Source organism: Podarcis filfolensis (genome assembly GCF_964270895.1).
Source record: "Podarcis filfolensis genome assembly, chromosome: 4".
Classification (NCBI taxonomy): domain Eukaryota; kingdom Metazoa; phylum Chordata; class Lepidosauria; order Squamata; family Lacertidae; genus Podarcis; species Podarcis filfolensis.
Window position 1 is genome coordinate 26,866,575 of NC_139607.1, and position 23,574 is coordinate 26,890,148.

Consider the following 23,574-nt stretch of genomic DNA (forward strand, 5'->3'; position numbering starts at 1 on the left):
GGAGCTCACCCCGTTGCGGGGATTTGCTGTGGTTTAGACCTTAGATCCTTATTTATAGTATAAAAAAGGTGACAAAAATTAAGAATTACTCTTTCCTATAAGTAAATTATTTTACTTATTTATTTGCTGTACCTTGTGGCTGTCTAAGGGTACACCTTTGTTAAGCTTGTTATGAACCACCCTCCCAATCTCTTTGCACTCATGCACCTGCCCTTCATGAAAAACATCTGAAACATCACATAACACCATGGGGCCCTCACTGAGGTGGTTTATTGTGATGATCTGCAAAATGGTGGACTGTGTCACGGCATTAAAAAAAAAAAGTTCAAATGTGATTCCCACAAGAACCCATTGTTATCTAGGCCTGGGTGGCTATGAAATAAACTTCAGAATAAATAAATAAATTCCTATTCAACAAAACCACATACAAAGATAAATCATTACAGTACTATATAAAATGGGGATTTTAAAAAATACAATAAATAATACAATAAAATGAGAAATATTTGTGTTTCAAGACAAATTATAAAGTCTGACACATGTAATAGTCTGATTCCAAACTACACAAACAAGTTGTGCAAAAGACTTACAATTAAATACATTACACGAGTCCAGATTTATAACATAATTCATACAAAACTTGCTGTCCACAATAGTATCTGCTTTGAGCTTACTGTCGTGTTCTTCAGAAATACTTCCAGTTGAGACTGTAGTCGTGCAGAGATTCTCCATGAACAGAAAGAAGTCCGTCTCCTTCTCATCAGTGTTGAAAAACAGTATCTAAACATAAGTACCTACTTTGATATAGCATTATAAAATGAATTACAGTATGTGGTTGTCTCCAGTTGGTTTCTCAAAGACCCTCCATAGTAGTTTCCTGAAGACTGGTTCAAAGATCATTGCTCCACCCCACGTACGAAATACAGATAGCTGAAAAAATTTGCATTGCCACCTAGAAACATTTTCAGTGACATCCAAGTATAATGGAATGAGCCCTAAGCCTTATACTCAACTAGCAATTCCAAATAATTCATACAAATAACCATCACAGCAAAGTCCTAGGATTTCCCAGAGAACATTTACCAGAGAGGTAGCAAAAGAATATCGGTGCACAAACGTTGCATTATATTATCAGTAGTAAATGCTTCAGGGCCAAACTAAAAGGAACATTAATCACATATTTAATGACCTGGCCACTTTTATTTTATTTTGTAAGACTCCAATCCTGAAAACAGTTTACTAAAACAGCCCCTAAAACAGTTTACTGCTATTCGATCTCAAAGGTGTAGTTTACAGTAATCAGCACTTTTTGGGGGGGGTGCAGAAAGCAGCCAGAAGGGACCAATTTTCAGCCGAAAATTGTCAACCCCCCACCCCTGAATTGCATGCATATTGTGGATCGGTGCCCCTGTTTCCCCCGCCCCAAAGTAAAAGCAATGTGGTTAACTACAGGGCTTTTTTTCAGCTGGAACTTACAGGAACTCAGTTCCAGCGCCTTTCAGGTGGGTGCAGTTGACATGATGAGAGAACAAGGAAGACATTCATGATGAGTTCCGGCACCTCTCTTTCTAGAAAAATAGCACTGGTTAACTATATGTTTAAACATATGACTAACATCACATCTAGATTTGCCCCACAGACTGCCAATAAGCAATCTGTGAGTCTCCGTCCAGCACTCAACTTATTTACTAGGGTGAAAGTTCCACGGAGTTTAATGGTTTTATTTCCTTCTAGGCACGCACAGAAGTCCACTGCAGCCTTAGACTTATTACCTGGCAGCAAATTTAACTGAAATCAGTGCAGTATATTCCTGCTCTAAGAGACATTGTGATATCTGACAATAATATCTGAAAAGATAAAAGCAAACAGAACCTTCCAGAACTTGACAAAATGTATTTCTTTGGACAGGGGTTACAGGTGTTTGCTTTTTGAATTGTGAAAGTCACCTTCTTTTAAGACAGTTCAGAGATCCTGGTTGCTTATTATGTAGTATCAAGTTTCATTTTGTAGACCAGAATTCTGTTGCTGTAAGTCTTGACCTTAATGTGACACCTGGGTCCTGTCTTGGATTTTTATCCTTCTGGTATGTTCACATTACAGAAGTATCTCAGGGAAAGTGGGCCTATTTCTTCTCCTAAACAAGACACTCTCCCTTTGTCGACAAAGAAGTTGGAAGAAGGGAGACCAAGAAGATGATCCTTTATTCTGTCCCATAATTTTAGGCAGTGGATTCAGGCGCTTTTTCTTGTTCCAGATTTCACAATAATGACTTTCATTATTTTCTGCAGCGCCTTTTCTGCATATTCCAGGCAGTGCTAGGATCTGGCATGCTTACAACATTCCAAATCTTTATTAATAAGTTGATCACAATGAGGAATGTAATAAACGTTGAAAGATAAAGCTATACAGGAATCTGAATGCATTGAACACATGGAAGATACCCAATTACCTCTGCAAGAGATTTGATCGATATTTTCCCCGTGATAAAATATATTTCATTCAGGATTTTACTGTATCATCCTGTAGAGATGTATTTGTAATTTAATTGTCACAAAGAGCCTTTAATTACAATACTCAAAAATGACTTGCGGTTTATTACATTTTGTAGCATTGTTAAGACCTTCTTACAGGCCTCTTCTATCTTTATATGCTTGTCTTATTTATGCACACTATTACGCATCACTGTTTTCACTCTTTTTTTGTTGGGAAAACAATTAAAACACACACACAAATATATATACAGGCATGATTTCAGTGGCTGCATAGCCTGCAATGTCCAAAGCCTTCCAGAAGCACTAATAAATAGCATTATATTAGAATGAGTAATGAGTAATTAGAATGAGAAAGTGCACTCTCAAAAGGGTCACTTTAGTTAGTTATACACTAACCTCAGCCTTTAGCAGAGAAACAAACTTTGGGTACGATGCAGCTGAAGTTAAGCACTTTTTATGCCCCACTGGTTTCGCACCCAAGACCTGTCTAACCCACCATCCTGTTTCCAAGAGTAAGATGCCAGCTGCCTCTCACAAAAAGTGAGAGACTGGGAGAAAAGAAAGCAAAGTCCTAAGGACAGATCTTCTAAGCTGTCATCCATCATGATTAATCCCAGAAAGCTATCTGGCAAAGACTTGTGAAACCTTAAAGTCTGGCACCTTTTATTATAGAATCATACAATTTCAGAGTTGGAAAAAGGATCTTAGAGGTCTAATCTCCTGCTCAGTCTTGTCTAATCCCCTAATGAGGGCAGAACCTACAATGCAACCATGACAGAAATATGTGGCCCTCCAGGTAGTATTGGACATGAACTACCATAAACCCTATAATTATAATAATTATAACATTTGTTTGTTTGTTTGTTTGTTTGTTTCCTGCCCATCTGGCTGGGTTTCCCCAGCCACTCTGGGCGGCTTTCAACACAATACTAAAAATAAACAGATGTCTTCTAAAAGTCAGATAGTTGTTTATTTCCTTGACATCTGATGGGAGGGCATTCCACAGGATGGGTGCCACTACTGAGAAGGCCCTCTGCCTTGTTCCCTGTAACTTTGCTTGCACGCAGCATGGCCAGTGGTCTGGGGTGATTTGTAGTCTGGCAATATCCACAGGTTCCCAACGAACTGCTGCAACCTTGACAGATTCAGCCTCTGTTGAAAAACCTCCACTGAAATATTTTACAAAGAATAACAATTATAATTACTACTTTGTCAGCTCCACCTTATCTAAGGATGCTTGTTTATGTTGTAACATTGTCTCCTTCCTGCATTCACTCTGTATTCTGTTTTGTGTTTCTTCTGTAGTTTTATGGTTTTGACCTGTAATATACCCTCGCAAAAAAACGCAACAAAAAACCCAACCCCTTCATTGAAGGAAATCATCTCCCAAGGCAGCCCACGTCAGTCAGACAGCTTATTGTTATGAAGTGTCTTCTAATCTGCTTCCTTGCTATTTCCACCCATTTGTTGTCGCCCTGCCCTCTGGAGCAACAGAAAGAAGTTGTGGCTTTCATGGAAATGCCTCAATAAACTGGTTGCTCTTTAAGGTGCCGCAATACTTTGTTGTTTTTACTGTTTAAGTCTCTCCCATTAAAAGTGCTTAATTTTGGCTGAGGGTTCCCATACAGCAGAAACAGGAGGCAGCATATTGAGGAGGCAGCGTAAACACAATCACTTCCATCTTCCAGGCGAGGGGCACAGTTTTAGTAAGCTTTCCTCTGTTAAGCATATCTGGAAGAAAGGTTCTAGTCTAGTCTTTGCCTCCTGTGCTGCTTATCTGTTTATTTCTAACATAAATAAGTGTTATGGTGGCATGAGGCCACTTTATTCTGCCACATATCTTGACCGGGCCTTTGTTCCCATAGTTATTACATCTAAGAGTTACCATACACAAATCATTGGCTTCTGATTATTTTGGGTTGACATGTAATATACTTGAGGTTCCAGGTGGCACCAATTTTAATGACTGCTAAAATCCAAAACTGATCAATGGACAGCCAACTCAGTGTGATTTCAATGCCATCATTTAAAGCTCTGAAGTAAAGCAGTGGCCAGAGGATGAAATATTCAGGTCTATATTCCAGTCAATTGAGCTGCATTTAGTTATCAAGCTTAATTGTATCAATCACACGAACAACCATTGGTTTAATAGACAAAGGTACTAGTTCTTCACTGTAGCTTTCTGCTATGTATTTTTCCAAGGCTAGCGATCTAGCTTTCTGACTTACTGCATCAGCCCCGAGCTTTTGAGATTCCCCTCTTCCTTGCTCTGATAGCACATTTGCTGACAGAGTTTGGTACTTGCCAGGAGGACTACGCTGTGGTTTTCTCTGTTCTGCAGGACATGTCTTGTTCGGTGAGCCCAATTTGGGACCAGTATCAGTCTCACATAGTGTTTTCTTCTTTTGCACGGTCCTATCGTGACTTGAAAGTGGAGCCAAGGAACCCTTCCTTTCACTAGCATTCTTTTCATGCACTCCCAGTTCATCTGAGGCAGGAAGACGATACTTCTCAGATTTATGATGCGTATGCTTTCCATCTCTTATACTAGATTTAGGCTTGACATAATCTTTTGGTGGTTGTGGTTGCTGCTGCTGTTTCCCTGCTGTGACGCTATATTGATGGCTCTCCTGTTTCACATCTGATAAGGGTAGCTGCTGGTTCTTAGAATTCCATGAAGCCTGTTTTTCATTCTTAGCAATATCCTCATGGTTTCTAGAGTCATTCAAGGATGGTTTCTGCGGCTCCCCTGCTGCAAGATTTACTGGCTCAGTCTTTGATTCATTTGGTGCTGGTATCTGATGTTCCTTAAGGTTGCGCAAAGTACCTCTCTCCCTTACAGTAGTCTCTTTGCTCTTTGGAAGTTCATTTCTAGAGTCACCTAATGATGGTTTCTGTGACTTCTCTGCTGCAGGTTTCAGTGGCTCAACCTTTTTATTCTTTGCAAGTTCATTTTCCAAAGGTAACTGGTTTTGCCCAGAATGACTAGTCTTCTCTTTTGTCTTCCCCAATTTGCTTACAGTTGTCTCTTTACTCTTTGGAAGTCCATTTCTAGAGTCATCTAAAGATGGTTTCTGTGACTTCTCTGCTGCAGGTGTCATTGGCTCAGCCTTTTTACTCTTTGGAAGTTCATTTTCCAAAGGTAACTGGTTTTGCCCAGAATTACTAGTCTTCTCTTTTGTCTTCCCCAATTTGCTTTCAGGTTTCACTTTCTTGCCAGATAATGGTATTTTGTCACTCTTAGTCTTAAGGCTATCCTGGGCATTTCTTTGGTTAGCATTATCATCACATTTCACTGGTTCTTTGAGTGTGGAGAGCTGGTGTTTTGCAGTGTTTTCATCTTTTGATGCAACAGTTCCACCTTTTTCTGGATCTCTTGATGGTGTTTGACATTTTGAGTTATCTGGGGAATGTAACACTCCCGGCCTGCTAGGTTTATGCTTTGGTGGGGTCAGATGCTGTGATCCTGCTCTTTCACCACCACCCTCTGCAAGGTCACTTTTTATTAATTTCTGGGGCATATTGGAGTTATGCACCAAATTCTTACCTCCCACTATAGAGTTTTTCTCTTCTGTTACCTTGTCATCTTGCTCCTTTCTGTCAACAGATGGTGGAATTAGACATTGTACTTCTTTCAGTAGATTTCTTTCTCCTCCTTCACTGTTCCCCTGCTTCGCTGTTTCATTTGGGGAGGGAAATCCGCTTTTCTCAGGCTTTACTTCTGCCATCACTTTCGTGCTTTCATGCTTCCCAGTTTTGTTTCCAAAGGGCACCTGCTGCTTCTCCACATTGTGGAGAATTGCCTCCCCTACAGGACTAATTTCACGCTTTCTAGTCTCCTTTGTTGAGGCTGGTTGATACTTCCCGGTCTGGGGACTCATACCCTCAACTTCTACAGCATGGTTTTCACTCTTAATTAAATCATTGCACAAATTGCTTGTTGTTGGTTTGCTGTCTTGCCCAGGTGCCCCCTTGGGCTTCAGCAATTCAGCTGGAGAAGGGAAGTGGTGTTTCTCAGAATTAGGACTGGCTGCATTATCTCTTACAATACAGCTCTCTTTCTTTTTCACTGCATTTGATGTTGGGCTATGGAGGTTTCCGACACTGCACCAAGGTCTGTCGACTTCTGGAGTATCGCCTTCTGGATTTGCTGAGTGGGTCAGTGAGGATGAGTGAGATTTTTGAGAAGGAGGTGCAGGATTCTTTTCCAGATTGCCAGTTTCGTGGCTGATGAATTCTTCCAGCAGCCTCTGAGAGGTATCCAAATGGCTCAAGCTACTCTTTCCCTTTTTGCTCTTGTTTTCAGAATTTGTCTTTTCATTATCTGAGTGCAGTTCGGCTTTGCTAGTATTCTCTGCTGCTCTAACGCAGCTGGATTTATCTAAATCGCCAGTCAAAGGGCAAAGCTCTTTTTCAGAATCATTTCCTTTTACATCATTGTTGTCTTTCTGGCTCCTATTTGAAGTAGGAGTTTGGTGTGGTTGATCTATAGTCTGTTTTGATATGTTTGAGCTAGGGTTATTTTGTTGGCTCAGCTTTGGTTGTGCTTGTGGCTCCTTGGGCAAATGCTCACTTTCTGCCTGATGATCAGATGGCTCACCTTGGCTTCTCGATGGCTGTTGCACTCCCTTTTTTGCTTTACCCGCATGGTCGCTTTTATTAAATAGTTCCTCTTTATCAGGCAGCTTTTCTTTGTTCTGAACCGTGTCAGAAAACGTGCTCCCCAAACTTTGTGCGTTATCTTGACTTGGCTTAAGCGGAGGCATTTTGTGAACAGCTGCAGGTTCAACACTTGATTGCTGGTCCTTTACTGGAGGCTCTCTGTTACAAGATGCCTGAGCTACAGGAGAGAGAAATGGTGGAATATTTTCCAACACTTTCTTTTCAGAGAAACATTTTTGGCTGGTGAATGGGGGATCTTTTATAGGCTCTGCTAATTCTATTTCTGTCTCCTTTGGCCTGAACATGCCTTCTGGTATGCCAGGAATCCCATCCTCTTTCATTTCCTGGTGACTATGTACATGAACTCCTTCAGCTGGATTAGAAGAGAGGTCGTTAGTAGGTATGTTTTCTCTGCTCATGATTTTTGCTGCATTTTTGTCTCTGGACCTGGAAAAGGTGTCATCCACAGGCGGTATGATGTTCTCTTTGTGATCTAAGCTGTCCTTAGATAAAGGAGGAATGCAATCAACAAGGGACGCATTTTCACGTGAAGGAAGAACACTGTCTTGATTAGAACCTGGGCTTGTAGGAGTTACATTACTCTCGACAATGTCCTTTTTGTCAGCCACAACCTTAGGCATTTCATGATGCTTGTTTTGCAACTGTCCTCCTAGTTGCCCTTTAGGTGCCATGCTTTCTGGTATCCTGCTGTCATGAGACCCAATGCCAGGTGCTTTCTGGATGTCTTTTGGTCTCCCCACTTCAGAAGGCTGAGTGGCGGACTTGGCATTTGTAGCCCAGCTCCAAGGGTGACTAATTTCAGTAGCAACACAGAATTTAGGTGTAGGGACAGTTGTGCATACCAGCTGTTGAGGCTGAGGGCTATTGACAATTGTGGTTGTCCTCAGTTTCCTTTCAAGCACTCTGATTTCAGGTTTGCAAATCTTTTTTCTCTCTGGGCCCTTTTTGCTCTTTTTCTCGCCTTTGCACGGCAGCAAAGATTTCACCTCAATGGCTGAACAGATATTACTGCTTTGTTCAAACTTTTCTTTCAGTTTGGACAAGACAGAGTTTTTGTTGATTATCTTGGGCAGGTTATCGTTTGGTGTCTTCTTTTTTGGAGCCACCTGCTTTTCTCTTTCTTTAGCTTCTTTTTCCTCAGCAACTAAGAATTTCTTCAGGATATTCTTCACAGTATTTTTCCCAGTTGAGCAGACCCATTTGACTTTATCGTGGGGTGTTATCTCTGGGCTTTCTCCTTCCTTTGAGGAGCTTTTGTCCAGCTTGCTTACAATGGAGTTTAGCCCGTTTCTGTTCTGCTTTTCTTTAACGACCAGCTTGCCAACCTCTCTCGACCTTTTCCTGTAGGCCTCGCGGTTGTTGTTCATGAACCTCGATTGCAGAAGCTGGAATTTGGTGGGACGAATGCCGCCATGTGCGCTATGGCATTCCCGCCTCAAGTTCACCTTGTTCTCTATCCCTTCGAGCCATTTGGCCTTCTTGCTCTCGACCTGGGGTCGGCTGGATAGGAGGTCTGTGAGGTAAAGTAGAAGGCTGCTGAGGACAGCAAATGCACCTAGTTCTGTGGACATCTTACTGAGCTTCTTCTTCAGCACTATGGGGTCAACCAGCAACTTATCACTGCCCAGCTTTGTACCTTTACTTCTGCTGCATAAAAGAAAACGAATGTTGTTGTTTTTGTCCAGGGAAAGTCATCAACATTGCTTTTACTTCCTTACTGGTTTTAATGTGTTTATATTTATTAAACAAGATTATATACCACTTTATTTTTTATTTTTACACAGGAACCTGTCTGAGTCAGGCAATAAGTCCATCTAGCTCAGGACTGTCAACACTGGCAGGAAATGGCTGTTCAGAATTTTAGGCAAGGGTGTCTCTCAGCCCTATCTGGAGTTGCCAGGAATTGACCTTGAGACCTTCTGCATGAAATACAGGTGCTTTACCACTGAGCTACAGTCCTCCTCCTTAAAAACACACACACACACTATAAAATACTCATATTACCAAGAAAAGTAAACTTAAAAACAGGTAGACATAATAATGTGTATCAAGATATAAATAAAATCAACAGGTTTTTTTTAAAAAAGTGAAAAACCACAATATATGCGTAATAAAAAATGATCAATAATTTTAGAAGTAAAATTACATCGGCACTCCTCTTAATGTGCCAGGCACATTTATCCAGTGCAGAAGATGATATACAACAGTTGTCTTAGCCATGACTGTTATTAACAGATGATTGCTGATACCTGTCCAGGAATGGCTGTTATGAACAGTAAGCATACATAGTATTAGCACAGAGTGTTTTTTTACTTTCTTTGAAACACAGGACGCACCTCTGCAGGCACATCCCAAATAATGACATAGTGGCTTAACATACAGCTGAAGTACCAGAAAACAAAATATGACTATGTGTCATGTCTGGAGCATGACACTATGTAGTGCAAGGTTCTGTCTGTATTTTTTTTTTTTTTAATCGTGTGCATTTCTGAAAGGGGCAGAAACCAGAGAGGAACAGGATACTAGCAAAAGATTACATAGTTCATTCATTCAGTGGGGTTTAAAAAACAAAACAAAAAAAACTTATTTTATTTCAACCGACTCTCATGCCATACTAGAAATTGCTATTGAAACCCTCAGTTTCTAATGCAGTTTGTCATCTGAGAGTAGGATGTGATGAAGAAACTGTTTGAGAAATGAAAGCCCAAATCCTACTTTTTAATGCACAGAACCCTTTGGAGCCTGGCCTGCTCTCTTTCTACAGGGAGCTAGCAAAGTTTGAAAGCTTGCAGCATTCCACTGTGTAATAAAATCCATCTAGTCCTAAGCGAAAATCTGATCTGCTTTCCCATCAATTATGTGGGGAAATGTTCTCTTAAAATCCCTTTTCTGAATCCCAGTGAAACCAGGAAAGCCAGAGATAAAAGCATTGTATGCCATGATATCCAACACAATATCAATTGACCTCTCTATCCTTTCATTTATTAACATGGGTAGAGATAGAAGTCTGGCAGGGTTATAAGCCTACTTCTGTTTGAAGAATTAGGCCTACAGGCAGCTGAGGATTTAGGAAATGCATTAACTGGTGAGGATCAGTTACTAAATAAAATAGTGAACTCAGTGTGAAAGCTACATGGTGAAGTCAACAGTAATAGACAATAGCCCAGAGGGGGGGAAAATGCACCAGAGGTTTCAACTTTCTAGCACCATAAAAAAACTTGGAAGGTTAATTCACGTAATAATAAAGTAGTATGTGAATGGGATTCAGACTGCATACCAGGACAGTATTAAGTTTTTATACCTCTTCATATACAAGCAAAAGCAAGACAACAAATCGCCTTGGGATGAAATCCTGGCACTGGTGAATGCAAGGGCAAATGCCAGCTTTGATTCCAGCAGATCAGGAGTTCACCCTTACCACGTAAGATGCCCAGACCATACAATGAAGGTGCTTTTCTGATTTCGAGAAGCAACATAAGCTGCTAAATTCAGATAGATTCTGCCATCCACATAAGAGAGTCAACCATTTATTTATTTTTTTATTTCTCAACAAGCTGTGGCATTTTATGAAGAGTTGTTGTTTCTTTGTGGTTTTTTAAAAAAGGTACTTCTAATGGTCATGTCCTATCAACAGGGGTGCCAGCTCAAGTTTGAAGGAGGGAGGAGCAGAAAGAGATTTCACAGCAAGAATCAAAAGACTGCTTTTTGGAGAGATAGATCTTCAGACACGAATACAACAACATTGCATTGCACATGTTATGGTCCCTTTTTTATACCTCACAATAACCAGAAATATAGATGTTCCTGAAGAACAGTACCACATGGAAGTGGCAAGACTGCCCCTCACCCCTCTGCTTGTAAATGAAGATGGCAAAATCTAGGCCTCAGAGCTTTTCTCACAGGTAAACATTGCACACAAGAACATCTGAATGAAACAGTTGTGCTCAACATCACAGGTTCTGCTTATAATTACCATTGTCATAATGGGGGGGAAAAGACAACAAAGCAATGAAAACTTTGACAGTTGGCCAGCACTGAATACAACAAACAATATGCAGCATATGAGGATAAGGATGAGCAGCTAGATGTCACCGTGTTTTGGGGTTTTCCCCATTGCAAGACAACACATGTATACAACACTATTTATAAAAAGCAGCTTCTGCTGAGGCCATGCCTGACGCACACATGAAAGAATGGATAACGTCACTGATTCGAGGGTTGGATTTATTGGAACCGGTGTTAATCTCAAGCCATGTCACTCACTGGATTCTCTTCCCATTACCGAAGTATGAATTCAAGGATGAATATTAAATATACCCGATGATTTAAAAAAATTGCCTTTTCAAGTTATAGGAGTCTTCAGATGGGAAGAGCACATCAAGAGTTTTATTTCAAACAAAGACTATGATGCATTTATAAATCTAGCTTCGGGAATGAAGGGGAAATATCTGTTCCCCATTTCTTCAATCCCTCCCCCATATGATATCCTTGTTTCATCAATGCCCACACAAAAAAGGTATATTCAGGAGGTCTTGAAACCAACATTGTGGGCCAGTGCCTCATTTAATTGTCTTCTGGTGTCACGAGGCAGAAGATTTCAATCTTAAACAAAGAACTCACACTGTGGGTCAGAGTCCATAGGAACCACTTAAGTATTACCTCAGCGGTGAGGAAACTCTTTCCTATGGTGCTGTGGTAACATAAGAACCCAAAGATCACATTAGAGATTTGCTAATGATAAGGCAAATTCCTTTTTCTTTCCTGGCCAGAATTAAATCAGTGTCTTGTCATGAATGACCTGTTTGTATGTTTCAGCACTTATATTCTTCACTTTAGCAGCTTCAACAAATGAAGGCAAATTGCATATACTCTTAGGGCAACTAAGTATAGCTGCTGACAAAGTTAGGAATAGGTATTCTATGGAAAGAATTAAAGTTATGTGTTAGGAATGCAATCCTATGCATGATTACTAGGAAGTAAAGTCTCACTGAACTGTGGTGGCTACTTCTTAGTAAAAGTACAAAGGAAAGGGGACTGAGGCACAAAGTTGATATCAGAAATCAATCGGACTTCAAAGCGGTTTACTCAGAAAGTTAAAATAGATTGGGGGCGAATAAACTGCCCAAGGCACTGCTTTGAAACCAAGGTAATAATATAAAACAGCAAATGGGGCTCCATAATTTGGATCATATTATACAGAGATTGTTTTGTAGGCTGCCTCAGTCACTATTCATAGTTACAAGGTTACTGTTACAACTTACAAGGTGACTGTTTAAGAGAGTACGTTCAACATGGAGAATGAGAAAGAGGCCAGCAGTGTATTTTCATTTGGGAGTCAACCTCTGACTGGCCCCAAAACCCCCCAAAACCCTTAAAATTTCAGGAGAGTGAAGGACCTGGCCACAGTGAAGAACTAAGGTGGGAGATGGCAGTGTATGTCAAAATTTACACAAAGGGCTGGCCCAATACATTTTGGCACCTGAGGCAAACCACAAAATGGCATCCCTCTTACCACCAGGGAAGAAGGGGTGAGTGAAGATCTACATCAGGAGCAACGGAGGGAATAAAAATCTACACAAGGATCTGCTGCCTTGGTTGTATCTAGACTAGGTTAGGCTGCAATCCATCCTACTCACCTGGAACTTGTAAGCCCAATTGAATAGGACTTACTTCTGAGTAGACATGGTAAGACTTGCACTGTTTAGGTAGTATTCAACTAGAGTCAACTCCAGGTAGACCGATTGAAATTAATGAACATGACTAAGCGAGGCCCATTCATTTCAGTGGGTCTACTCTTAGTAAGACTTAGTTGAGTGCCAACCTTGGTCACACTTTAAGTCCAATGGAAATCAGTAGGACTTAAATTAGTCATGACTAACTTTTTATATTGATTTTAACAGAATCTAAATGCTCTTAACTTATACCACAACTACCAGCCATCTCCATATTTACTCAGAAGAAAACCACACTGAAATCAACAGAACTTACTCCAAGTTGAATGTATGTAAGATTGCTGCCTCAGTCTGGATCCAACCCACTAACTTTAAAACTCTTTATCTGCCACTATATATCCTACATCTTTCTACACCAGAACAACACTTTCTAGATTTCGTAGTAGAAGAGATTCTCAGCACCAAGAAACTCACTGTAACCTTGACCAACAATGACTTAGTGACAACTGCAAGCAAGAATTCCAGCAATGACACAGTAACATGCAATGCACACAATGTCAAAATAATGAATGATGCTTATGAAGAGGCATAAGATTAATTTATTTACAAGTATTTTAGCCACCCAAATCATTAAAAAGTTTGTAAAGGTTTTGGGGGGGGAATCACCAAAAAAAAATATAGGAAGCCAGGAATAGTTGTAGAGTTGTGTGTTTTGAATGTTATATATTTGTGTTCTGCTAAATCTCAGATAACTTCCTAGAATATTTAGGCACTACAGTTCTGAAAAAGGATATACATTTAATTGATTTTTCAGTTAGGTGATATCACAGAAAAGTCGATATTACGGAGTTGAGAGGAAACCGGAAAGAGTGCATAAAAATGGACTGAAAAAATAGAATCTCAGACATACTTCCTTCAAAGGGTTATAAAATTAGTTTGCCTTAAATAGGTGTGCAGACAGCATTAGTTTTGCATATATATTATTGGCATATGTGTACATGCAGTCACATTTTGATGTGATGCAGAATTTTATAACAAAAATGAGTTCTTAGACTGCTTCATCCCCCAAAAATTTATAATGCCAAGGTGCTATAATTAAAGTAGTATGATTAATATTAATTAATATTAGAAGACATTCTTAAGTATTGAATACTGACAGAATTTAAATACCCTTAATCTATTTTATTTACTATACCCTTTCCTTCAAATAAATTATTGGAGTGGCTTACAATAAATTTAATAGTATAATTCTACTATTCTACCTCTGCACAGCATTTTATAATGCTGCCTGCAACAATATTGGCATAGTTTGGGAGTTTTCCACACATTACATGGAAATATAGATTTGCAACCCAATGTACACTTAGCTGCCGCTGATTCTGTCCCTATATTTGCTAACACTTGTCTCATTCATACATTACATTTTTAGGGGTCCATTAAAAAAACTCAGATGTACCCAAAAATGTAATGTGTGGACTGGCCCTTGGGTCGGGTCAAGAAACTCCTAGCTGTGGAGTAGTGGGAGTACTTCAGAGTAAATGAATAAAATAACATCATGTTAAAGACAGTGTGACTTCACTGAGACTTAGGGGCACACAATTCTTTTCCTGAATTGTTACAAATCTGTTTAGAGTTGCTTCTTAGGAATTTGGCTGCAGGGTATAATATAATCTTTTTAAAAATAAAATGAAATGGCAAAAACATCTTTACTTTTCCTCTGAAGACAGTCGGAAGAGAGCCTCTCCCAAGTTTTCTAGCTTCTCCCTCTGTTCAAGATCCTGGTACAAGCCTTTAGGAACCTTGTTGAGACCATAAAGCAAGCCATACAAACAGCCAGCAATAGTTCCAGTTGCTGCACTCTCACCTGTAAAATAAAGCAGAAACGAGAACCCAGTTGCATGCCCTTTTAGCTTCTCCGTGAAATAATATCATCTATATTAAGAGCAATCTCAGTTCTCTGAGCGCTGGTCCAAATTGGCACCACCAAGAGACAAGTATCAGGTTGGCAGAAACATTTTAAAAAGTCACGGGGGGGGGGGGGACAACTCTAAGGTGGAAACAGCCCAAAGAAGACACGCCCTATCACCATGCTGACAATTGGTCTTTCATGTCACAATTACATCATACATTTAAAGCACTCTTAGGCTACTTTAGCAGTCATGACTTCTCCTAAAGAATTATGGGAACCACAGCTTGTTAAGGCCAGTGCCTTTAACAAAATTTGCCCATCATCTCCTTCTTGAAACACCCCTGCTGTAAAACTAGTTGTGAAACATAGGTGTAGACCATATAAGCTTTCGTAGATTAAAAAAAACACCTCACAATTCCTGTGGCTTAACTTTTCTTTGATAGTAGGATTGCCATTTCCTTTATGGGAATAAGAAATGAAGCTTTTCCCAACCAGCACAAGATTACTGCAATAATTACTAGTTGGAAAGTACAGCAAGTGCTTTAGATGCAAGATACTTCAATGGATGTAGTAAGTGGAAAGAGCTAGAATTATTAGTGAGTCACCTAATGTAGCCAAACTGACCCTAATCAAAAATTATAATGGTCTGTATGCCGTATATAGGAACTACTAGATTACTCACCACCATGGAACATTGCCCGGTTGCAAAGCTCGGTCCAATCACTACCACATCCTAAGAGAGCATCATATGCAATCATGGGAGCATCATGACCTCTCCTTCCACCACGACCTTCAGAACTCCATCTCCTGTAAGTCTGAATGGATAATTAATGAGTTTGGTTGGGTGAATTTGATGGCAAGGCAACCCAGAATATACAGATTTAAATGCCACTCTTTTACTTTGCCTCTTTTCTTTTTCTTTTCATAGCATGGCACAGAAACATGAGGTAAATTGCAGATTGTGCTTTAAAATACTCCCTTTCTTGTTTCTTTTTAAAAACATTGGAGCTACATTTGCTCATTGCTTATTTCTGTGTGTAGTCAAACCTTGCTTTAGCATACATTAAATATTTCTTTAAAAAAAATTAATCTGAAACAAGACAGAAACGGCCTTTCTTGGCTTTGGGGGAACCACACTAAGGCAATCTCTTAGACAGTTCATCTTTCTTGGGTTCCTTCACAAAAAAGGATTCCATTTGCCTCCATCAGTTTATCTGAGATTATGATGAAGATGGTGGTGATGGTGATGATGATGTCATTTGCTTCTCTGACATAACCCTGATGGCATGTGCAACACTGCCTATGCGTTTTCAGAACTTGCCTACAGTTTATCACCTAAGTCTATAAAAATGTGGAATCCCACAAGGTTTCTTCCTCAGAGAGGGAACTGCATGTTACCGTTTTTGTTGTTCTTGGCAAACCTTTTTATTTCATTCACTGACCGTTGAACACTTTCTGTAAAGAGGTGGAGAAAATAGAGAGACAGAGAGACAGTGTGTGATCCAGAAAGTTTTAACCGGAACTTGTCCTATCTGCTGATTGAAGGTCCTTATTGCACAGATGATGTTTTCCTGCATGGGTATCACATTATACTGAGCATACATGTATATTTCTACAGAAGGTCACAGTTAGCCAACGTTTTTTGAAAGCTGTAGCCTTCACAGAATGAGCAGCAAAGGCTATATAGAAGATCTTAATGTCCTATAAGTGGTGCCCCAAGTAAACAAGCGAACAAACATCCTGACCGCTAAGCAATTGTCACATCTACATGCAGTAATGATACTGGAATTCTTAGTACAGTAATAGTTTTTCTAACAGCAGCTTCTGCTGTATTGCAACTTCGTGAAATGCTGAAATGTAAGTAGATACTACTATAATGTTCTTGGCAAAAAGTGCTGTTGCCTTTTACTTGGGTGCAATCTGTTTGGGGCAAGTCTCCAAGTAACAGAATGGATTGTGCATATTGTAACTTCATATGGAATACTGGTGAGGAAAGGGCTTGCATGAGTGACAAGAGAGCCATTTCACGAGGTAGGTCACCTGATCTCGTGGAGAGTCTTTGTACACCGGGATAATGCATTAAAGAATACTGGCATTGTAATGAAGACTTTCTATGCAACCCAGATGAGACAGGTGGTGAGGGGGTTTCAAATGTCAGAGGCACCCTGTAGAGTCATTGTCATGCAGGAGTACGATAGTCATAGCATTTGAATCAGCTCTCAGTTAAGAAAATAAAGAGAGCACAGCAGCGCACGGGTCTGAAGAAACTGCAGCTTTCATAGAGTGCCTGGGATATATAACTGGAGCCACCAGCAAGCAGACATTGACATCTTACCTCTTGTGCCACCAACTTAGCATGTCTGCTGAAAGAGTGGTAGGCAGAATTAGATTGCTAGAGGCACGTTGACAGTCCTTGCTACCCAACCTCAGCATCTGCTTGGTGACCTGGGCAGCTAATTCAGTTCCATCTGACCCTATAAAACCTCAGCTTTGTTAAATTCTGCTCCCCAATCTAAGCATATTGTTTTTCTGTTGAGAAGACTGCCATAATGTCTGCTTTCCACCATTTCCCACATTCTACCTCTGTAACCTGATCTTTTTCCTGCTTTGAACTGCAATGTTTGTCATTCTAGTCCATCTGCACATTAGCTGCCACATCTGGAACCCAATATTATGACCGCCTTAAGCTACACTGCTGGCTCTTCCCTTCACCTCCAGCTGCAATGGTGTGACCTTGGATCTCCTATTCCCCTTCTCACATGGAATATGAAGTTGATCCAGCAACTTCAAGAGCTGCTGGATCCCAACTTCCATCATCCCTGGCCAATGTCTATAATGGGGCTGATGGGAATTGGAGTGCAATCATATCTAGAAGCCCACCCCTACACTCAACCTAGCACCAATCTAATATTTGTCCCATAGGCTTGAGACATTCAGTAAACTTATACTACTACCATGTTATGGTACTTGGTTGCAATTGTTTCTAAATTAAAGAAAATAGGACCCTCTTTCAGATGGAAAAGTATCAGTTCATATTTGTCCCCAATACTTTTAGAATTTTTGGTTGAAGAGTTTACCTTTTCTCTTTCCTCAGCATCATAATTGTCAGGAAAGTTGGGTTTATTCTGGTTGTCTTCATTGATTTCTCTCTCCTCCAAGTAAAATTGCCATTTTGCTTCAAAGTAAAACCAATGCTCCTGATATTCTGAATGAAAAACAAATTAATTATGGTACATTTAATCTTGAATAGGTTCTTTCAGTGCAACAGCATGAATGACAAAATCCAATTCACAGAACTCTCATGAAGAAACTTAAATAAAACCTGTCCAACTATTCTTAGCCTCTCAACAATACTAATTAGCTTATCTTCACAATGTAGAAAGGGGGGGATAGATTTTAATTTTCTATTGTAAATACAAATAATTAGGGCCACCAAACACACATTTTGGAAAGCCAGAATGTAGATCACAGTGTCTATTAAACATACAAACAAACTTTTACTGTAGTCCATTCAGCAATTACTACGGGGTCCTGAATACTGAGCAAAAGCATAAGAAGCCCTCCCAAGTCTCAACAGGAGCTATTTTGAGTGCAGGCTGTATGCTACCTGATAAGGCAGCTGGCAGTAACACCTTTTTTTTTTTTGCAGTATGATCTTCAGAAGGCAGCCTCTGCAAATAAACTAAGATGGGCATCTCTACCCATTTGTGCAGCTTTTTCCGAGTATGCACCCAAAAGATGCTTAAAAGTAGAGAGGGTGCACTTTGTAAACTGGTGATGCTTCACATGAAACATTTTCCTACAGGAAGCAACATCCCTGCCACTTCTGCAGCATCCATTGCTGTAGCTTTGTTTCCACCACCACTATTCAGCATACCTTCCTGAACCACTGTATCTGTAGCAAAACAAACATTTGCAGCACAGTTTATATAGTGAGTCTAGAGCAGCTGTTCTCAACCTTTGGTCCTCATATGTTGTTGGAATACAACTCCCATCATCCTTAAACTAGTAGGACCAGTGAACAGGGAAGCTGGGAGCTGTAGTCCCAAAACATCTGGAGACTCAAGGTTGAGAAAGGCTGGTCTGGAGGAAAACTTTTTTCCCCTAAACACGAGATTGCTGCTGATTATGAAAAAGTCATTTGTGAAGTTGCTTCAGTTTAAGAAAGGCAGGCTATGCTCATTTTCTCAGTATGTGTACCACTTGCACTTTGAAGACAGGAACAAAAACATAATTTTCTTATCCCCCTGCAAATAGCTTACTGATCCCTGCTGACTGAAAAGTTACTTTATCTCTTGTTGCAATCTGGAGGGAGCCAGGGATACCTTAGGTCTTTTAAGTACGTGAAACTCTGATGTCGCACATTCTGTATCACAGCTGATCCTGGAAATCCTTGACCTGCCAGTCATTTTCATCCACCTACCTGACTATTTGCTCAGTCAGGATCTTCCCTCCCAACACCTGTTCCCTCACAATCACATTGCTCAGCTTTCTGCATTTGGGGTCCCCCCCAAAGGCACTTGAGAGATGCTTCTTACTAGCCTCTTGTTATTTACCTACGGCCTTAGACATGTGGTTTTCCTCCCCATCTTTCCCTTGCTTCATTACCCTTCCTTTCTTCTTTACAGCCCTGAAACCCTTTGCACTATGCTGTCCCTGAGCAGAAGGCTGACTTTTGTCAAAGGAGTACTACACATCATCTTCTGCAGCATATAGCAAACATCTGTCTATACTTAGTGCTACCACAGGTGATCACTTGTGGCTACCTAGCAGTAAAGCTGCCTCTGAGAACTACAGGGTGAGAATATGCAGAACAGGGAACATTAAATGAATGTGCTTTTGCTTTTTTTTTAGAAAAGAAAAACAAAAGAAATTGACTGAATAATTCAAAAGGAGAAATCCCTTGAGAAAAGGGGCTCACATTTGTTTCAGGCAGGGTTTTTAAAATGTCGTCCCCTTTATTTATTTCTAAAATAGCATTGCACTTCACTCCATAATGACAGATGCATGCTTTAGGAGTCTTGCATATTTTAATCGTGCAAGAAGAGTGACAGCATCCTTCTGTCAAAAGCAGACCAGACCTATACAACTTAATCCTGCACCTGGTCTAGTCAGGAGGAGGAGGAGGAGGAGGAGAAGAAGAAGAAGAACTTCAGCTAAAAGCCAGAGAACTTCTGAGAAAGAACACAGGGCCTATTATTTGTCAGTAGTCGCCTGCATCACTATCCAAATATGGGTTTCGTTTTTTAAAATTGTGCATATAGGTATATTCCTAGAGCAAGGATTCAGAGAAGAGGGACAGGTAGCAAATTGACAAACACAAACACCTTTACTGGCATTATGAGTTAAAACATTTCAAAACACTAGGATACATTTAAAAGGGACAGGAGTGAGGCTGTTGAGGATCAGAAGGCACTTGATTGTTCTTCTTCACCCTGTCTATTCCCTAGAGGGGTGATGCATTAAGAACCCTTTCGGGTAAGATGGAGATTAAAAAGGAAGCCACTGGGGCAGTAACGTCCTTGTCCCTATCCGCTCATTTGACAGGTAGCATCTCTCTTTCTCTAGGCTCATGATAAAACCTTCTGAGTTCAAGACTGAAACAGACACCTGAAATGGCAGTTAGGGAAATTAAGCTACCAGAGCATAAACACTTCAGTTATGCAATTTGCAATTGCATATTGTGCAATGTTACCTGCCATGTGCCGAATCGTCTTCTTGCAGTATTCTTCAGCCATTGGGACAACCTTCATCATTTCTCTTCCCCACTGCACCAGTGGCTTTCCTTGTATTGCATATGAAACAAACAGAGCTGTGCACAGTGATCCTAAAAACCCTGAAAGGAGCATAGAAAAATGGTGATGACGATGGCACCAAGTAGCACCAAAAAGGAGGAGAAATCAGCGTACCGATGCATAAGAAACTACGTTTATTAAGCTCAAAGAAAGACAACATGCACACATTTCAAGTTATATGCCTTTCTTCAGGAATATTTTTTTGTTCCCTATAAAACAGGTATTAAACTTCAAATAGCATTACTGTATGTGTATATAACTGACTGGTGCAATGCCTACTCAGAAGTCCTGTTGAACCCAGAAGGGTTTATTCTTAGGTCAAGTGGAGTTGGGATTGTAGCCTTCATCACTACTTTCAACCCCTGACCAAAGAGAGGCGTTCCAGAGAGGGTGCCACTACCGAGAAGGCCCTCTGCCTGATTCTTTTACAGAGGGTATGTGTGGAGGTTTCTCCTCACTTGGGTAGGTTCTTTTTCTATTTGCTTATTTTAAATGGGGATTTTTAGTTGGAGGTTTCCCCTATGAAATGCTGGTCAAGTGTTGGTGGCACTGCTTCGGACAATTACTTTTCCTTTTTGATTCTGGCATTGATGTCCTCCAAAGAATGAGCGATTTGGCTGTTGTGTTAATTACAATGTGCCTGTTATTTTAGTGATGTATCGTGTTGAGATACTGTGCCTTTATAACACAGAAACCTTTTTCATGTGAGCCTTTTTTCCACCATTTAATCTCCACTGGAGGAGATGCTTCATCTACTCTATTCCTGAGAGCTAGACTGCCAATAAAAGCACATGAGTTTAAAAAAATAAATAAGGTGACAATTCTGATAGATTTACTGAATCCAATTAATCACTGTCATCCTTAGCATTCAATACAGATCCTTCATGCAGTGTCCCAAACACTTAAAAGTCACATAGTCTGCAACTTTATTTTGCCGTTTTAAAACCTAGAAAACAAGCAAGACTGTGTGAGCATTATCATTTAAAGTAATTCAACTACATTGGGGCAGACTGGCATAATGGAATACTTCAGCAAATACCGTACGTATGACTTACAACTTGTGTCTCTACTTAGGAGGGAGCCATCTGATATGTGATGATTGTTGGCTGAGATTAACATTCCAGGGTGATGACTTCTTTTACATGTCTATATCCAATTGATCTTAATGAGGATAACATTAGAATGGTGCATAGGTTTAAAACAACTGCTTTTATGGCCCTTAGAGCTACCGAAAATGAAAATAATGAAAACGAACTGCTGAAAAATAAAAGGAATTCATAATATGTTGCATGTTGAACTCTGTATGAACAGCCCTAAAACAGATGGATCAGAAGTTTAACCATAACAGTTTCTTGCTCTGATTAACCAGCGGTTTTGCACGGTGTGACTGTTTTCATGTCAGACTGGACTACAGCCTAACCTGGTCTCAGAATGCAACTGTTTCTGGTTATTGCTTCTACTGACCTACAGTAATTTTGCAATTCTGATGGTGGGCATATTGCATTGTTTCCCCCCCAGACTGATGGCAGGTGAAGCTGCAGAACAGATGTGTGCCCCAAGCAATGGCTCTCAGATTGCAAACCACTGCTGTTCCACTTAGCAGGCTAGTGGATAGAGAAAGAGGAAGAGTCATAAATGAGTGTGGCTGGCTGGCTGGCTGGCTGGGAGAAACAACATTTCCTCATCCCCCCCAGATCTCAGAAGTAGGAGATATAGTCAAGCTGAGGTTTTTCTTTACTGCCAGTGGTTCTCCAACCTGATCCTTCTTCTTCCTATTGGTCCAGCCATCCCATTAGCACTTTTCTTGTCTTTCCTCCTCCCCCTTTTTTCCTCCAGTGCTCCCACCCCTATTCCCATCTTCATGCATCAAGAATTGCAGTTGGCTGGTGTGTGCTTTTAGTGCAGAACTTGAATCTGACATATTGCAATTGTGATATGGCACACTGCAGAATCCTTGCAAGAAAGAGCCCCCAAGCACTTATGCAGGCTAAGCTCCAGCCACAACTGCCCTGAGCAAAAAGCACCTTAAGTTTGCTACAGGCCTATGTATGCTAATTTGAGAGTTATGCCCACTGAAACAATAGGAGCTTCTAAGTGAACATGTTAAATTTGTTGTGTATGTACACGCATTTCTTTCCCGTTTCATACTTGAACACTATATTAGGTTTCCTCTGTCAAAATGGTACTGCAATCCACCCACCCCCAGCCCCTTGACTGGGCTTCCTTCCAGTTTAGGAGCCCAGATGAGGACAAGGAACTATTAAAAACTACACAGGGCCACTTGCAAGGGGAAAGTGAAGGGCAGAGAAGGGTTAAACACCTCTCCCCACCCACAAGCTTTCCCCTGCAAGTGTCTCTTCACCCCTGCATTATGAGGAGAACACAGGGTAAGTGTGGTTTATTGAATACAATTTAGTTTATTGAATTTATGTGTTGCTTCCCACCATCAAAGAAGTCTTGAAGCAACTTGCAAAAGAAAGAAAGACATGTCCATTTAAAACAATGCAACATACTAAATGTGTTCACCTACAATAATCACTTGCAAGCAACCATACCACCCAAGAATGGTCCCAAAAGAAATAGCTGCTAAAAGCCAGACTGTTATTGTTGGGTAAATGCCAGAAAAATAAATACATCTTCTCCTGGTGCTGAAAAGATGACAATGTTAGCAGCAGACAAGCTTTCAAGAGGAGAGTGTCCCATAAGCATAGGACTACCACAGAAAATATCTGTTTTCCTATTGCCGCCCTCTGAACATCTTTGCAGGGAACATACAGAGATTCCCTTCTTCAAATCGAGGTAGATTCATATGGAGAAAGGTCGTCCTCGAGATACTGGGCTCCCAATCCATGCAATACTTTGAAAAGTCAAAACCAGTACTTTGAATTTGACTTGGAAACAAATTGGCAATTAGTGCAGGTAAGGTAAAAAGATAAAGGACCCCTGGCTGGCTAAGTCCAGTCAAGTGCGACTATGGGGTTGCGGCACTCATCTCGCTGAGGGAGCTGGTATTTGTCCACAGA

General features: G+C 40.5%; 1 protein-coding gene across 7 annotated transcripts in view; it reads right to left on the reverse strand.

Moving 5' to 3' along the window:
• Positions 1-254: 254 nt before the first annotated feature.
• Positions 255-23,574, reverse strand: part of ADPRHL1 (ADP-ribosylhydrolase like 1) — a 36,640-nt gene continuing 13,320 nt past the window's right edge. Inside the window, exons 4-8 of one of the 7 annotated variants that reach the window (XM_083610346.1) lie at positions 20,452-20,592; positions 17,834-17,961; positions 15,439-15,571; positions 14,558-14,711; positions 255-8,822 (exon numbers count right to left, since the gene is read on the reverse strand). In XM_083610346.1, the coding sequence (XP_083466472.1) occupies positions 4,592-8,822; positions 14,558-14,711; positions 15,439-15,571; positions 17,834-17,961; positions 20,452-20,592 (4,787 nt within the window). In that variant the 3' untranslated portion in view covers positions 255-4,591. Of the gene's footprint in view, positions 8,823-13,428; positions 14,712-15,438; positions 15,572-17,833; positions 17,962-20,451; positions 20,593-23,574 lie in introns of those variants that run through there. The other 6 variants (XM_083610347.1, XM_083610350.1, XM_083610349.1 and 3 more) reach the window with 6 other exon arrangements.